General features: G+C 46.5%; 1 protein-coding gene across 2 annotated transcripts in view; it reads right to left on the reverse strand.

The window, feature by feature from the left end:
• Positions 1–18,064, reverse strand: part of LOC134356720 (cadherin-related family member 4-like) — an 83,047-nt gene that overhangs the window by 20,842 nt on the left and 44,141 nt on the right. For both annotated transcript variants that reach the window (XM_063067778.1, XM_063067779.1), the window contains 5 exons: positions 13,359–13,509; positions 12,273–12,375; positions 10,003–10,212; positions 3,385–3,530; positions 1,487–1,628 (listed from right to left, as the gene is read on the reverse strand). In XM_063067778.1, coding sequence (XP_062923848.1) covers positions 1,487–1,628; positions 3,385–3,530; positions 10,003–10,212; positions 12,273–12,375; positions 13,359–13,509 — 752 coding nt within the window. The remainder of the gene's footprint in view (positions 1–1,486; positions 1,629–3,384; positions 3,531–10,002; positions 10,213–12,272; positions 12,376–13,358; positions 13,510–18,064) is intronic.

Below are 18,064 nucleotides of genomic sequence, written 5' to 3' on the forward strand. Positions count from 1 at the left end.
ATTCCCACACACCAATAGCTTTACAGCCAGTGAATTGCATTTGGAGTACAGCCACTGAGGCATCTAACCTCTGGACAACTGGATCTCACAGTAACATTGTGGTGAGGGAGAAAGAGTGATGTTCCAGAGGCAAAAGCTTCACCCATTGGCAACATAACCCCATTGGATCTTCTGTGAGAACAGGTGGAGTTTGAGGTCAGCAAGTTATGTGACGTATGGAATCTCCTCCAGCACTGCACTGGAGAGGCGGCCGAGAGTAGGGTGACATCCTTTCTCCTTCAGAGTAAGAGGCTAGGGGGTTGCTCTCTGAACCACATCTGACACTGACATCCCTGACTGGCTGAAGGGAAGGACACCAGTGCTTCAATTAATGAAACTCTGGTTTCGCCACGGTTCAGGTCAGGTGGAGTTCACTGTCAAATGCATAAATACTGTGACAGTGAAAACCTGCTTGCAGCAGCGTCACGAGCATGCATGTACAGACAATGCACAGGGTGTAAATTGTACTTAAATCATATAAGACACTGAAGAGAGTGAAAAGGGACTATGTAGAGCGAGAACTCTGTGCAAAACAAAAGGCAAAATTGAAGACGCCACAGATCAAGTCCATGGCATTGCAAGAGGCAGTACATAGAGTTTCATTGTTGAGGTAGGGTACAGGTTGTGCAGGTTGGATCAAGAATCTGATGTTCGTAGGAAAGTAGCTGTTCCTGAACCTCATGGTGTGGTACTTCAGTCTTCTGTCCTTCCTGTCTGATGGTAGCGGTGAGCAAAGGGCACAGCCTGGATTGGGCAGCTGGTCTACTGGATGCCACACCACAGTAAACATAAAATGGCACTACAGAGGAGATTCACCAGGGTGTTGCCTGGAGTGGAGCTTTTCAATTATAAGGAGACATTTGATGGGCTGGCCTGTGACGAGTGCTCTTGTAATAAAAGCTTGATATGATGTATGGCTTAAGAACATGAGAAGATAAGAAATAGGAGCAGGAGTAGGCTATCTGTCCATCGATAAGATCATGCCTACTCTGTCCGTAAACTCAGCTCCATCTACCTGCCTTTTCCCCAGAACCCTTAATTCCCTTATTATGTAAAAACCTATCGAACTGTTTCTTAAGTATATTTAGTGAGGAAGCCTCAACTGCTTCCCTGGGCAGAGAATTCCACAGATTCACCACTCTCTGGGAAAAACAGTTTTTCCTCATCTCCGTCCTAAATCTTCTCCCCTGAATCTTGAGGCAATGTCCCCTAGTTCTGGTCTCACCTACCAATGGAAACAACTTTCCTACTTCTATCTTATCTATCCCTTTCAAAATTTTGAATGTTGCTTGCAGTTTACCAAGAATTATTTCTGTAAAATATTTGTTTAGACCATAAGACATAGGAGCAGATTAGGCCATTCATTCTTCTCAATCCCATTCTCCTGCCTTCTCCTCAGCACCTTTGATGCCATTACTAATCGAGAATCTATCAGCCCAGATCTTACCACCAACTATTCTGTAGATGAGTTGTTCTGAGTCCCTGTCAGTGCAGGACAGTGTAACGACGGGAACGTTCTCTGCAAGTGTGGAGTAGATGGTCTCCTTGTAGAAAGGAGGGCTGCAGACAGGAGGCATGTCGTTTACGTTCTGTAAGTAAAGAGTGCACAATTTTAGAACTCACCTGCCACTCTCAAAAGGTATACCCAGAGCAAGTGGAGACCCCAGTGCTCCCTGTGGAAATACACAGCTCAGATCACTTAGACCAAGGAAGCTTCTGGTGCCATCCCTGAAGTCAGTCATGGCTGGAATGGGCTAGATGCACGCTCAGCACCCACATCCTGATGGCTATCAAGCAACTCCTCACTGGAAAACTGGGACATCACGTGAGGAGTTGGGGAAAATCAACACTCAGGGAATTGGACCACAACAGGAGGGAACTTTGTCTCTGTTCCACCTTTCCCAGAATATGTTGGTGCAATTCTACACTCCCATCATAGAGAGTATTCCTTCATCAGCCGGTACTGTCTGCAACATCCTATTACAACACACAAAAACTACAGCAAACTGTTAGAATAGTGGAAAAAGACATTGGCTGTAGTCTACCATCACTGCAGGGCTTGTACCTGTCCAGGACACAGAAGAGGGCAGGACCCTGAAAATGGCCTTTCAAAGGCTCCCTTCTGAAAAATGATTTTAGGCTATTAAAAACTTCACAGCATCATCACACTTCACACTGGGATTGTGTGTGGGAGCTAGAGTTGTGCGTGGGAGTTGGGATTGTGCATAGGGATTGTAATTGTGTATGGGTACTGGGATTATGTACAGGTCTAGGACTGTGTGAGAGCTGGTATTGTGTGTGGGGACTGGGACTGTGTGTGGGGATTGGGTTAGTGTAGGAGGATTTAGATCGTACGTGAGGATTTGGAACGTGTGTAGAGATTGGGATTGTGTGTGGGAAGTGGGATTGTGTGTGGGGACTGGGATTGTGTGTAGGAATTGGGATTGTGTTTGGGAATTGGGGTTGTGATTGGGGACTGGGATCCTGTGTAGGGACTAGATTTGTGTGTGGGGACTGGGATTGTTTGTGAGGATTGGGATTGTGTGCAGGAAGTGGGGTTGTGTGTGGGGACTGGGATTGTGTGTGGGGATTGAGATTGTGTGTGGGGATTGGGATTCTGCGTGGGGACTGGGATTGTGTGAGGGGATTGGGAATGTGCGTGATATCTGGGATTGTGTGTGGGGATTGGGAGTGTGTGTGGGGACTGGGATTGTGTGTGGGGACTGGGATTGTGTGAGGGGTCTGGGATTGTGTGTGGGAATTGGGATTGTGTGTGGGGACTGGGATTGTGTGTGGGGCCTGGGATTGTGTGTGGGGATTGGGATTGTGTGTGGGGACTGGGATTGTGCGTGAGGACTGGGATTGTGTGTGGGGATTGGGAGTTTATGGTGTACTGAGCAATGGAACAGCATACTGTGAGAGCAGTGTTTGTGTGGCGAGAGTTTTGGCACTCTGCTTCCCACGTTGCCTTGCCTGGAGCGTGGAAATAAAATGTCTGAGTGAACAGCAGGACCTGCTATAGATTCTCCAGATTACAGTCTGGACTCCTGTGTGCTTTGGGGTTGATTTGGTAAAATCCAGAAAGGTGTACATTCTAACAATAGATAATCTGACCAATGCTAGCCTTCCCAAACCATTTGGTTTCTCCCTGCTCTCTGTCTCTCTCTATCCCCCATGTTCCTTTGTGTCCATGCTCTTATGTCCCTGGACTCTGTCTCCCAGTGTCCCACTGTGGCCTCCCTGTATCCTATCAATGTCCCTGTTTCTCTGTGTCAGCCAGTCTCTCTACCTCTATAACACTCCACAATGTCACTTCCTTGCACTTCCCAGTCTTCTATCTTATACCTTGACGTGGATGGTGTACTGAGCATAGCTTGTCTTCTGTTGAGAACTATCAAACACCACATCATAATTCATGTCCACAGCCTGGATTGTAAGCACGTAGGTGTCAACCTTTTCAAAGTCAAGTGGGACCATTGTGTTAATTTCACCTGCAGATAAAAGGATAGAAACATGAATCAGAAGACCACTGATGTGGAGGATTATACAAGATTACATCATGGTCTAGAAAACATAAATCTTTCTTCCAAATCACAGGAACTACAGCCAGCCACTATTCAGCCCTTCTGAAATAAAAACAGAAAGTGCTAGAAACACTCAACTAGATCAGCTGCAACCGAGGAGAGAGAAACAGAGTTTGTTCACCCCTCTCATAGTCTAAGGAAGAGTCACTGATCTGAAAACCAGACTGGTTTCTCTTTCCACAAATACTGTTTCTCTGGCCTCCTCAGATTTTGCTTCAGCCTCCATCATCTGCTGTTCTACCTGTATCCCAGAGACACAGAGTCTCTGCGTCTGTCCTACCGGTATCCCAGAGACACAGGGTCTCTGCGACTGTCCTACCTGTATCCCGGAGACACAGAGTCTCTGCGTCTGTCCTACCTGTATCCCGGAGACACAGGGTCTCTGCGTCTGTCCTACCGGTATCCCGGAGACACAGAGTCTCTGCGTCTGTCCTACCTGTATCCCGGAGACACAGGGTCTCTGCGTCTGTCCTACCTGTATCCCGGAGACACAGAGTCTCTGCGTCTGTCCTACCGGTATCCCGGAGACACAGGGTCTCTGCGACTGTCCTACCTGTATCCCGGAGACACAGGGTCTCTGCGTCTGTCCTACCGGTATCCCGGAGACACAGAGTCTCTGCGTCTGTCCTACCTGTATCCCGGAGACACAGGGTCTCTGCGTCTGTCCTACCTGTATCCCGGAGACACAGGGTCTCTGCGTCTGTCCTACCGGTATCCCGGAGACACAGAGTCTCTGCGTCTGTCCTACCTGTATCCCGGAGACACAGGGTCTCTGCGTCTGTCCTACCTGTATCCCGGAGACACAGGGTCTCTGCGTCTGTCCTACCTGTATCCCGGAGACACAGGGTCTCTGCGTCTGTCCTACCGGTATCCCGGAGACACAGGGTCTCTGCGACTGTCCTACCTGTATCCCGGAGACACAGGGTCTCTGCGTCTGTCCTACCGGTATCCCGGAGACACAGGGTCTCTGCGTCTGTCCTACCTGTATCCCGGAGACACAGGGTCTCTGCGTCTGTCCTACCTGTATCCCGGAGACACAGGGTCTCTGCGTCTGTCCTACCGGTATCCCGGAGACACAGGGTCTCTGCGTCTGTCCTACCGGTATCCCGGAGACACAGGGTCTCTGCGTCTGTCCTACCTGTATCCCGGAGACACAGAGTCTCTGCGTCTGTCCTACCTGTATCCCGGAGACACAGGGTCTCTGCGTCTGTCCTACCGGTATCCCGGAGACACAGGGTCTCTGCGTCTGTCCTACCTGTATCCCGGAGACACAGGGTCTCTGCGTCTGTCCTACCGGTATCCCGGAGACACAGGGTCTCTGCGTCTGTCCTACCTGTATCCCGGAGACACAGGGTCTCTGCGTCTGTCCTACCGGTATCCCGGAGACACAGGGTCTCTGCGTCTGTCCTACCTGTATCCCGGAGACACAGGGTCTCTGCGTCTGTCCTACCGGTATCCCGGAGACACAGGGTCTCTGCGTCTGTCCTACCTGTATCCCGGAGACACAGGGTCTCTGCGTCTGTCCTACCGGTATCCCGGAGACACAGAGTCTCTGCGTCTGTCCTACCTGTATCCCGGAGACACAGAGTCTCTGCGTCTGTCCTACCTGTATCCCGGAGACACAGGGTCTCTGCGTCTGTCCTACCGGTATCCCGGAGACACAGGGTCTCTGCGTCTGTCTTACCTGTATCCCGGAGACACAGAGTCTCTGCGGTAGTTCTCTCTCTCCGCATTTTCTGTTTTTTTATTTCAGATTTCTAATGTCAACAGCCTTTTATTTTCTTTCCACAGTGTTGACCTGCTCCATTGCCCAGTTAGATCAAGGACCTCAATGCCATTTCCTGCCGCAAAGTCCATACCTTTTAATACCCAACCAACATTTTATCTCAAAGGCTTCCTTGGCCCCAGGCTCCAAATTCCACCACTCTGTATGTAAAGAAGTTTCCATTACTAAGTGATCTCAGTTCAAAATGTTTCTATGAGCAATCTCCCTTCTGTTATGCTTTAAAGTCAAGTCTATTGTCATGCACAGGTGCAATGAAAAACCATTGATCATTTTAATGCAAAGTGATCATTGTCTTTCTAAGCTCTAATGATTACGGTTGTGCTGGCTGATTCAGGAATGAGTGGTTGAAGGGCAGTAGCTGTTCTTGAAGCTGATGGCATGAGCCTTCCGGCTTCTGTACCCTGGCCTGATAATAGCTGCAAGAAGTTGACAAGGCCCAGATGGTGGGGTCTTCGATGATGGACGTTGCCTTCTTGAGGCAGCAACTCAGCTAGATACTACCGATGGTGGGAGGGGATGTACCCATGAAGCATTGGGCTGAGTCCACTACTTGTGTTCTGAAACGTTCAAATTAGAGGGTTAGGTCATGAGTCATACATGAAACCAGTGTTCAGACTTTAACCCTTTGGGACCCCAAATTATTCCAATTTAAATTGTGATTGTGGCAATGGTAAGAGGGTTTTCCACAGGGAGACAGAAACACACAGGAAACCAGAATTGTAAAGCCATTTAGGGAGCAGTTGGGTGTTTGTGAGAGCTACAGATTTCCATTGTCACCCCTGATCATAGCTCAGTGATAGAACATTTGAGTTCAAGCTCTACTCTTATGAATATGAACATAAAAAAAGCAGAAAATATTGGAAGCACTGGACAGGTCAGGCAGCAGCTATGGAGTTAATGGTTCAGGCTGGTGACTCCCCATCAGAACCTCTGCTCAGGTGTTGAGAACAGAACCCAGACTAACTTCTGTGCAACTAAGGACAAGGTATTAGCAGGTCGAACCACCATCTCGTACCCCATGACACTACTACAAGAGCAGAGGAATTTTACCTAAATACTGTCCAATAGCGATTGTCCAATCAATGTGGTTTAAGCAGGTCACCAGACCCTTCACAAACAAGAGAAAATCTGCAGAAGCTGGAAATCCAAGCAACACACACAAAATGCTGGAGGAACTCAGCAGGCCAGGCAGCATCTATGGAAAGAAGCACAGTCGATGTTTCGGGCTGAGACCCTTCTGCAGGACTGGGTCCAGTTGAAGGGTCTTGGCCTGAAACATCGACTGTACTCTTTTCCATATATGCTGCCTGGCCTGCAGAGTTCCTCTAGCATTTTGTGTGTGTCAGCAGATCCTTTATTTCATTGCTATTTAAGAGAATTTTTCTGTGCACAAACAGGAAGTGGGGTGAGGTATCAATGGTGCTAAGGTGGAGAAGGTTGAGATCTTGAAGTTCCCAGGTGCAGGCATCACCAATAGCTTGTTGTTATCCATTTACCTGGATTCTGTGGCCAATGCTCAAAGTAGCTCAACTTCCTCAGAAGACTAAGGAAATTTGCCATGTCCCCATTGACACTTACCAATTTTCAGAGAGGCACTATAGAGAGCATTCTATCCAGATGCATCAGCTGCTCTGTTCAAGATCGCAAGCAATGGTACAGGGTTGTGGGCAAGCCAGTCCATCATGCAAATCAGCCTCCCCTCCACTGACTCCGTAAAGCAGCCAACATGGCAAATGGGACTAGCCTGGATGGACATCTTGGCCAACATGAGTCAGCTGGACTGAAGAGCTGCTTCCATGCTGTTTGAGTCTATGAGAGTATGACTCTAACATAGTCATCATGATGCAATGTCGCTTGCACTTCATTTGTCTACCTACCCTGTACTTTGTAACTATGTCCTGCACCCTGCTGTTGCTTTTTCTTTTAATATCTTGATAAGAAGCATAGATTGAGTGGACAGTCAGAAAATTTTCCCCAGGGCAGAAATGGCAAATAACACGGGGGCATAATTTTCAGGTGATTGGAGGATGAGGAGATGTCAGAGGAAAGACTTTACACAGAGAGTGGTGAGTGCATGGTACGCCCTGCCACCGGTAGTGGAAGAGGCAGATACATTATGGTCATTTAAGAAATCTTTGATAGGCACTTAGATGATTAAAAATGGAGAGCTAGGTATGAGGGAAGGGTTAGATTGTTCTTAGAGAAGGTTGAAAGGTCGGCAGGACGTGCTGGCTGAAGGGCCTGCACTGTGCGGTGATGTTCTATGTTCCTTTGTACATGATCTACTTATATATGCAACGATCTGTCTGGAAGGCAGGCTTATCACATGGAATAACAATAAAGCAATTACCAGTTGCTAAACGGTCTGACATATCAGAATCAGAATCAGAATCAGGTTTATTATCACTGACATGTGTCATGAAATTTGTTAACTTAGCAGCAGCAGTTCAATGCAATACATAATCTAGCAGAGAGAGAAAAAATAATAATAAATACAATAAAACATAATAAATAAACAAGTAAATCAATTACATATATTGAATAGATTTTTTAAAAATGTGCAAAAACAGAAATACTGTATATTAAAAAAAGTGAGGTAGTGTCCAAAGCTTTGATATCTATTTAGGAATCGAATGGCAGAGGGGAAGAAGCTGTTCCTGAATCGCTGAGTTTGTGCCTTCAGGCTTCTGTATCTCCGACCTGATGGTAACAGTGAGAAAAGGGCATGCCCAGAGTGCTGGAGGTCCTTAATAACGGACGCTGCCTTTCTGAGACACCACTCCCTAAAGATGTCCTGGGTACTTTGCAGGCTAGTGCCCAAGATGGAACTGACTAGATTTACGACCTTCTCCAGCTTCTTTCAGTCCTGTGCAGTAGCCTCTCCATACCAGACAGTGATGCAGCCTGTCAGAATGCTCTCCACGGCACAACTATAGAAGTTTTTGAGTGTATTTGTTGACATGCCAAATCTCTTCAGACTCCTAATAAAGTATAGCTGCTGTCTTGCCTTCTTTATGACTACATCAATATGTTGGGACCAGGTTAGATCCTCAGAGATCTTGGTGCCCAGGAGCTTGTAGCTGTTCACTCTCACCACTTCTGATCCCTCTATGAGGATTGGTATGTGTTCCTTCGTCTTACCCTTCCTGAAGTCCACAATCAGCTCTTTCATCTTACTGACATTGAGTGCCAGGTTGTTGCTGTGACACCACTCCACTAGTTGGCATATCTCACTCCTGTACGCCCTCTCGTCACCACCTGAGATTCTACCAACAATGGTTGTATCGTCAGCAAATTTATAGATGGTATTTGAGCTATGCCGAGCCACACAGTCATGTGTGTATAGACAGTAGAGCAGTGGGCTAAGCACACACCCCTGAGGTGCGCCACTGTTGATCGTCAGCGAGGAGGATATATCATCACCAATCCGCACAGATTGTGGTCTTTCCATTAGGAAGTTGAGCATCCAGTTGCAAAGGGAGGTACAGAGGCCCAGATTCTGCAACTTCTCAATCAGGATTGTGGGAATGATGGCATTAAATGCTGAGCTATAGCCGATGAACAGTATCCCTGACGCAGGTGCTTGTGTTATCCAGGTGGTCTAAAGCCATGTGGAGAGCCATTGAGATTGCATCTGCCATTGACCTATTGTGGCGATAGGCAAATTGCAATGGGTCCAGTCCTTGCTGAGGCAGGAGTTCAGTCTAGTCATGACCAACCCCTCAAAGCATTTTATCACTATCGATGTGAGTGCTACCGGGTGATAGTCATTTAGGCAGCTCACATTATTCTTCTTTGGTACTGGTATAATTGTTGCCTTTTTGAAGCAAGTGGGAACTTCTGCCTGTAGCAGTGAGAGGTTGAAAATGTCCTTGAATACTCCCGCTAGTTGGTTGGTACAGGTTTTCAGAGCCTTACCAGGTACCCCATCGGGACCTTCTGCCTTATCAGGGTTCACTCTCTTTAAAGACAGCCTAACATCAGCCTCTGAGGCAGATTACAGGGTCATCAGGTGCAGCAGGGATCTTCATAGCTGTAGTTATATTCTCCCTTTCAAAGCGTGCATAGAGGGCATTGAGTTCATCTGGTAGTGAAGCATTGCTGCCATTCATACCATTGGGTTTCGCTTTGTAGGAAGTAATGTCTTGCAGTCCCTGCCAGAGTTGCCATGCACCTGATATCGCCTCCAACCTCATTCAAAATTGTCCCTTCGCTCTTGTAATAACCCTCTGCAAATCATACCTGGTTTTCTGCTACAGGCCTGGGTTGCCAGATTTGAATGCCAGGGATCTAGCCTTCAGCAGACAACGTACCTCCTGGTTCATCCACGGCTTTTGGTTTGGGAATGTGTAGTAGGTCTTTGTAGGCACTCACTCATCCACACATTTTGTTCATTACAACAGTACCCAACCCTCAAAAGTGCTTTGCTGGTTGTGAAGCCATCTGTGTTACCTTCTTGCATGAAACAAAATGAAACAAGCTCTGGTGATAACTTCCTACTTGTATTTTGTAATCTTGAGGTCATTCCCCCCCCCAACAAGCAGTTTGAGTCACCATTCTCCCCAACCCCACATCTCTCTGAAGACCACTAACCGGTGAATGGCTGGATGTAGAAGATGGGTGGAATGTGCCCCACAATGGAGAACTGAATGTGGTTGTAAACCCAGTCAGCATCAGTGGCATTCACCACGCCCACTCTTGTGTTCCCCGCGCTGTTTTCAGGAACGCTGAATTCTCTGGGACCATGAAAGATGGGAGGAAACTCATTGACCTGGGTGACGGTCACCAGCAGTGAGACTGTGGCTGAAAGAGAAGGACGGAACTGTGAAATGGGTAAGTAACCCCCTTCCCCAGCCACACAAAACCCAGGTTCCTTCATATTCCCATACCCTCCTTCAATGTCCGCTGGTTCTTGACGGAGAAATCATGGGGATGGCGGGATCTTGGGGGAGGGAGTGTTGGGGTGGGGTGGGGTTAGGGTGCGGTTGTAACATTTCAAACAATTCCTGCAGAGTGACCCAGAAGCGGGTGAGCGACTGGCCCTGTGTGAATATTCACGTGCTACCATATACATCTGCCCAGTCTCCTTGTAATTTAAAATACATTGCTATTTGCTTGGTACACTTATTGCAACTTTTCTAACTAACAGCGTAAAGACATGTATAATGTTTGTGAATGTGTCTTTGGCCAAAAAAGCAACAACTTGCCCGTTGCAGGTTACAAGTATGAAAGCACAGTCAGAGTTCAATATCACAGATTTTCCCTTACTCTGTTAACCCAGTCTTCCCCAACCTTTTCGCATTTGTTCTGATAACACTGGACAACAATTCTTTCAAAACTATTGCTTTCTCAGATTTTTTCTTTGTTTATGATAGACCTCTTGAAGCTGAACAAAAATATAATCTCAGACTACTTGTATCATGTAGGAATTTGTTTAATTGCATAACAGTGCTGATGCTTTGCAATAGTTCGACTAAACCGAAATGTTTTGTTCATGATTTTTATTTGTATTCGGTATCTGATATTTCTGGCTTAAGTGTCCAACAATAATCAGCCAGCATTGATGCATTCCAGTTGCCTGGATACCGTTTCTCCACGACAGCAAAGTCCTACTGAAACCTTTCACCATGCTTGTCACTGACAGCATCAAGATTTAAAGGGAAGAAGTCAAAATGGGAATAAAGAAAATGAATCTTTAGTGACATGTTGCACTTCATGGTTTTGTATGATTGAAGCATGTTGTCAAACAGCTGCATGTAGTTTGGTGCTCTGTAGTTGCTGAGAATATTTTCAACAACACCCTTGAATGCCTTCCATGCAATTTCCTCCGGTCCAACTAGAAGTTCTTCCAATTGCCTGTTATTGATGATCTGTTTGATTTGTGGACCAACAAAAAAAAATGCTTTCCTTAATCTTGGCATCCGTTATTCTGACTTGAATTATGAATTGAAATAACAAATATAAGCAATTTCAAAAATTGGTGTATGATAGGGAAATTTCATGGTGATTTTCATGATCAGCAGCTCAAAATCCATAAGATACACCCAAAAGTATTCAGGAAGCAAAATCTTTGTTGTCTTGTGTAATAATTCACAAACTTCCTTCATTAATCATTCTTTCCATCTCCATGATGAAAGGAAAATAATGCTGTCATTCTATTTCCCATAGCCCAGACCCTCACTATACTCAACACGCTGGCCCAGATCACACCAATAGTCCCAGCTCACACTGACGGTCTTGGCTCAGACTGATGGTCCCCGATCACACTGACGGTTCACACTAAAACTGATAGTTCAGATTCAGACTGATGGTTCACACTCATCCTGACACTTCACACACTAAAGGTCCCAGCTCACACTGATGGTTCACATTTACACCAATGGTTCACTGTCACATCCACATACTGACAGCTCATGCTCATGCTGATGGTGCACACTCACTCTGACAGTCCACACTCACTCTGATGGTTCACACTGATACTCAGACTGATGCTGATGGTTCACACTCACCCCGATAACTAATTCGTACTGAGGTTCACAAATGGTTCATGCTTAGAATGGTGGTCTGCGTACTGATGGTTCACACTCACACAGATGGTCCATACTCACACTGATGGTCCCTGTTCATACTAATGATCCCAGTTCACACTGATGGTTCACACTCACACTGATGGTCTACACTCACTCTGATGTTTCACATTCACATTGATGGCCCACAGTCACACTCGTGGTCGGAATTCACACTGATGCTCACCATCATGCTGGTAGATCACACTAACAGTGATGATTCACACTCACACTGTTGTACACACGTTCCATCGGCAGTGCGGTGGGATTGAAAGTGAACCATATGCAGAGACTCACTGGTCAGAGGGGGCTCTCCGCTGTCTACCACAGTGATGACAGCAGTGTGACGGAAGCCCAGCGTTGCCATCTCAGCGGAGTCGTAATCGAGGCTCTCGTTGACCTGCAGGAGAAGTAGAGAATTGAGAGTTGAGTAGGGACATCCTGTCAAACAGGGTGAGACCACTCAGAGTATGGTCTGTCTTGCTGGTCGCCACACAGCAGGAGCGGTGTCATTAAGCAAGAGAAGGTGAAGGAATGTGTGGTAATACTTTGGTTTATGTGCTCTGTGATATGTTCTGTGGGCGCACTGTGGTCTAGAGTAACATTGTTTCTTTTGTTCAGATGACAGAAAACTTGAACTTCAACTTGAAAGGATTCACCACAACATTGCCGGGATTGGAGAGATTAAAGCAAAATTCAAAGTTGAGATGATCATCGTATGCACAGGCGTACTTAGACAATGAAAACTTCCTTACAGCAGCATCACAGGCACATTGCTATTGATTTACAACATACTGTATATCAAAATAAAACACAGTCCACTGTGGTATAAAGCAAACAAAGTTGCTAAGCTGAGGTAGTGATTAGGGCTGTGCAGATTGAATCAAGAACACTTGAGCTCTAGAATGATTATGGGATCTGTTTTTTTCCTGGGGCACAGGAGGCTGAAGGGTGACCTCAAGAAGATTTATAAATCACAGAACATTACAGCACAGTGCAGTACAGGACTTTCCGCCCACAATGTTGTGCCGTCTCTTTAATCTACTCTAAGAACAATCTAACCCTGCCCTCCCAGAGAGCCCACTGTTTTCCTATCCTCCATGTGCCTGTCCAAGAGTGATCATGAGGGCCAGAGATAAGGTGGATGGTCACGGTCTTTTTCCCAGGCTAAGGGAGTGTAATACTGAAGGTCATGTGCTTAAGGTGAGAGGGAAGGGTTTAAAGAGGATCTGAAAGGCAACTTCTTCCACACAGAGGGACTGGGTTAATGGACAGAGATGCTGGAAGAATTTAAGAGACATTACACAAGTACATGCATAAGTTGGGCTGTAGAGCCACCCCACCGTTTGTCTGCACAACCACCCTGAGCCCTTGGTCTCCTACCTTCACGCTGTGATCTCCATACATGAATTTAAATTGTGAGTTGTCATTGGGGACGATGGTGTACGACAGGTTGGTGTTGGTGTAATCAGCGTCACTGCACGATAGCTCAAAAAGGATTGAGCCCACGGGAGTTGTCTCTGGGATCTCTGTCCTGGTGAGAGACAAAGAGGGAACATTTACAGTAAGTGAAAAAGGACAACATTGCTAACTACCAACAGGACATCGGCGTCTTGACTTCACAACTCCTCTCTCCAATTCCACCCTCACTCCTCCTGAATGGTCGGCTCTCCACTCTGTTCACACCAACCCAAACCTCACAATCAAACCTGCAGATAAGGGAGGGGCTGTAGTAGTCTGGCATACTGACCTCTACCTTGTTGAGGCCAGGCAACAACTCTCAGACGCCTCCTCTTACTTACCCCTCGAACAGGACCCCACTAAGGAGCATCAGGCCATTATCTCCCGCACCATCACCGACCTTATTAACTCTGGGGATCTCCCATCCACCACCACCATCCATCCCTCACCCCACACCTCCCATTTCTACCTCCAAAATCCACGAACTTGCCTGTCCAGATAGACCCACTGTTTCTGCTTGTTTTGGCCCTACTGAACTTATATCTATATACCTCAACTCAGTTTTACCACCCCCCCCCCCCACCGCCCCCGGCTCAGTTCCTTCCTACCTACATCCATAACACTTCACACATTCTTGATCTTTTCAAGGATTTTCAAGTTCCCTAGAGCCAGTCAGCTTATTTTCACTATGGATGTCCAGTCCCTATACACTTCCAGCTCCCATCAGGAAGGTCTCGAGACTTTGTTTCTTTCTGGACACCAGACTTAACCAGTTCTCCTCCACCACCACTTCCTATGTCTAGCGGAACTTGTCCTCACTCTTAATAATTTCTCCTTCGGCTCCTCCCACTTCCTTTAAACATAGAGTGTGATCATGAGCACTCGCATGAATTCCAGCTATGCCTGCCTGTTTGCTGGCTATGTGGAACAACCTATGTTCCAAGCCTACACAGGTATCACTCCCCAACTACGCCACATCGACAACTGCATTGGTGCTACTTCCTGCACCCACGTGGGGGTCATCGACTTCATCAACTTTGCCTCCAACTTCCACCCTGCCCTCAAGTTTACCTGGTCCATTTCCAATACCCTTTCCTGATCTCTCTGCCTCTATCTCTTGAGACAGCTTATCTACTGATGTATATTATAAACCCATTGACTCCACAGCTACCTGGACTACTCCCCTTCCCACCCTGTTAGTTGTAAAAATGCCATCTCCTTCTCCCGATTCCTCTGCCTCTGCCTCATCTGCCCTCAGGATGAGGCTTCACATTCTTCAAAGAAATGAGCTTCCCTTCCTCCACCACCAATGCTCCCGGCACTTACCCTTGCAAGTGGAACAGGTGCTACACCTGCCCCTATACCTCCTTCCTCACTACCATTCAGGGTCTCAAACAGTCCTTCCAGGTGAAGCGACACTTCACCTGTGAGTCTGTTGGGATCGTCTACTGTGTCTGGTGCTCCCGGTGTGGCCTCCTGTATATTGGTGAGACCCGACGCAGATTGGGAGACTGCTTCACCAAGCACCCATGCACCGACTGCCAGAAAAAGCACGATCTCCCAGCGGCCTTCGATTTTAATTCTATTTCCTATTCCCATTCCAACATATTAGTCCATGGCCTCCCCTCCTGTCGTGTTGAGGGCCACACTCAGGCTGAACAGCAACACCTTGTATTCCATCTAGTTAGCCTCCAACCAGATGGCATGAACATCGATTTCTCAAACGTCCAGTAATAGCCCCCCTCCCACTTCGCCATTCCCCATTCCCATTTCCCTCTCTCATCTTACCTCCTTACTTGTCTATCACCTCCCTCTGGTGCTCCTCTCCCTTTTCTTTCTTCCGTGGACTTCTGTCCTCTATCAGAGTCCCCCTTCTCCAGCCCTGTATCTCTTTCGCCAATCAACTTCCCAGCTCTTTACTTCATCCCTCCCCTATCCTGGTTTCACTCATCACTCTGTGGTTCTTCCTCTCCTCCCCCGACTTTCTACCTCAGACTCCTCATCTGTTTTCTCCAGTCCTGATGAAGGGTCTCTGTCCGACACGTCAACTGTTCTGTTCTCCATGGAAAATCTTATTGAATTTTTGATGAGGTTACTAGGAAAGTTGACAAGGGTAAAGCAGTGGATGTTGGCTATATGGACTTCAGTAAGGCCTTTGACAAGGTTCCACACGGAAAGTTAATTAGGAATGTTCAATCGTTAGGCATTAATATTGAAGTAGTAAAATGGATTCAGCAGTGGCTGGATGGGAGACGCCAGAGAGTAGTGGTGGATAACTGTGTGTCAGATTGGAGGACGGTGTGTAGCAGTGTGTCTCAGGGATCTGTACTGGGTCCAATGTTGTTTGTCATATATATTAATGATCTGGATGATGGGGTGGTAAATTGGATGAGTAAGTATGCAGATGATACTAAGGTAGGTGGTGTTGTGGATAATGAAGTAGGTTTTCAAAGCTTGCAGAGAGATTTAGGCCAGTTAGAAGAGTGAGCTGAAAGATGGCAGATGGAGTTTAATGCTGAAAAATGTGAGGTGCTACATTTTGGTAGGACTAATCAAAATAGGACATACATGGTAGATGGTAGGGCATTGAAGAATGCTGTAGAACAGAGGGATCTAGGAATAATGGTGCATAGTTTCCTGAAGGTGGAATCTCATGTGGATAGGGTGGTGAAGAAAGCTTTTGGTACGCTGGCCTTTATTAATCAGTGCATTGAGTATAGGAGTTGGGATGTAATGTTGAAATTGTATAAGGCATTGGTAAGGCCAAATTTGGAGTATTGTGTACAGTTCTGGTCACTGAATTATAGGGAAGATGTCAATAAAATTGAGAGAGTATAGAGGAGGTTTACTAAAATGTTGCCTGGGTTTTCTCTCCTAAGTTACAGAAAAAGTTGAACAAGTTAGGTCTTTATTCTTTGGAGCATGGAAGGTTGAGAGGGGACTTGATAGAGGTGTTTAAAATTATGAGGGGGATAGATAGAGTTGACGTGGATAGGCTTTTTCCATTGAGAGTGGGGGAGATTCAAACAAGAGGACATGAGTTGAGAGTTAAAGGACAAAAGTTTAGGGGTAACATGAGGGGGAACTTCTTTACTCAGGGAGTGGTAGCTGTGTGGAACGAGCTTCCAGCAGAAGTGGTTGAGGCAGGTTCAATGTTGTCGTTTAAAGTTAAATTGGATAGATATATGGACAGGAAAGGAATGAAGGGTTATGGACCGAGTGCAGGTCGGTGGGATTAGGTAAGAGTAGGAGTTCGGCACGGACTAGAAGGGCCAAGATGGCCTGTTTCCGTGCTGTAATTGTTATATGGTTATATGGTTTTCCATAGATGCTGCCTGGCATATATGACAAATAAACTCTTCTTGGGCTTTCAGTCAGGTACCTGGCTGGAAGACCGAGAAGAGCTTATTCATTTACAGGAAGTATTGGCTCAGTTGTACGGAATTCAAAGTCAAGTTTATTGTCTTGTGCATAATGGTTCACAGGTGCAGTGAAAAACTTACAGGAAAGAGCAAAATATGAATGTAGCATCATATAAGCAGCATTCACAAGAAAAACGTAAGTTAAACTGTTTTTACAAGAAAGAACGTGATGAGAGCAAAAACAGACAAAGTTCATTTCAGTGATTAGTGTCGTGCCAGTTGGTTCAATAATTCAGTGGTTGAAGGGACCCACTTATGTTGAGGCTTTTGCTTTTTACATTCTCTAAGCTCCTGTAACTTACATTTCCCTCTTTATCAATCAGGCTCCAAGATGTTGCTGTGCCTCCTCACCCACTAGCAGCCATCATAATAGGAGGGATGTGGAGGCTTTAGAGAGGGTGCAGAGGAGATTTACCAGGATGCTGCCTGGATAGGAAAGCATGTCTTGTGAGGATAGGTTTAGTGAGCTAGTTTTTCTCTTTGGAGTGAAGGAAGACGAGAGGTGACCTGATAGAGGTGTACAAAGTGATAAGAGGCATAGATTGAGCAGATAGCTAGAGACTATTTTCCTGAGTAGAAATATCTAATATGAGGGATGTGATTTTGTGGTTGTTGGAAAGTATAGGGAGATGTCAGAGGTTCATTTTTTACATGGAGAGTTGTGGGTGCATGGAACACTTTTCCAGGGATGGTGGTAGAGGCAGATACATCAGGGACATTTAAGAAACTCTTAGGTAGGCACATCGGTGATAGAAAAATGGAGAGCTATGTAGGAGGGAAGGATTATATTAACCTTAGAGTAGGTTAGTGCTGGCGTGTGGCCAAGTGGTTAAGACATCGGTCTAGTGATCTGAAGGTTGCTAGTTCGAGCCTCAGCTGAGGCAGCGTGTTGTGTGCTTGAGCAAGGCACTTAACCATGCGACGACACCGGTGCCAAGCTGTATCAGCCCTAGTGCCCTTCCCTTAGGTAACATCGGTGGGTGGAGAGGGGAGACTTGCATGAGCAACTGCCGGTCTTCCATACAACCTTGCCCAGGCCTGCGCCCTGGAAACCTTCCAAGACACAAATCAATGGTCTCACGAGACTAGTGGATGCCTACATATAGAGTAGGTTAAAAGGTTGGCACAATGTCATGGGCTGAAGGCCCTGTACTGTGCTGTAATGTTCTATGTTCTATGTCAATGCATCACTTGGTCAGCCCAGCT

The sequence above is a fragment of the Mobula hypostoma genome, chromosome 15 (assembly GCF_963921235.1).
Source record: "Mobula hypostoma chromosome 15, sMobHyp1.1, whole genome shotgun sequence".
Lineage (NCBI taxonomy): Eukaryota > Metazoa > Chordata > Chondrichthyes > Myliobatiformes > Myliobatidae > Mobula > Mobula hypostoma.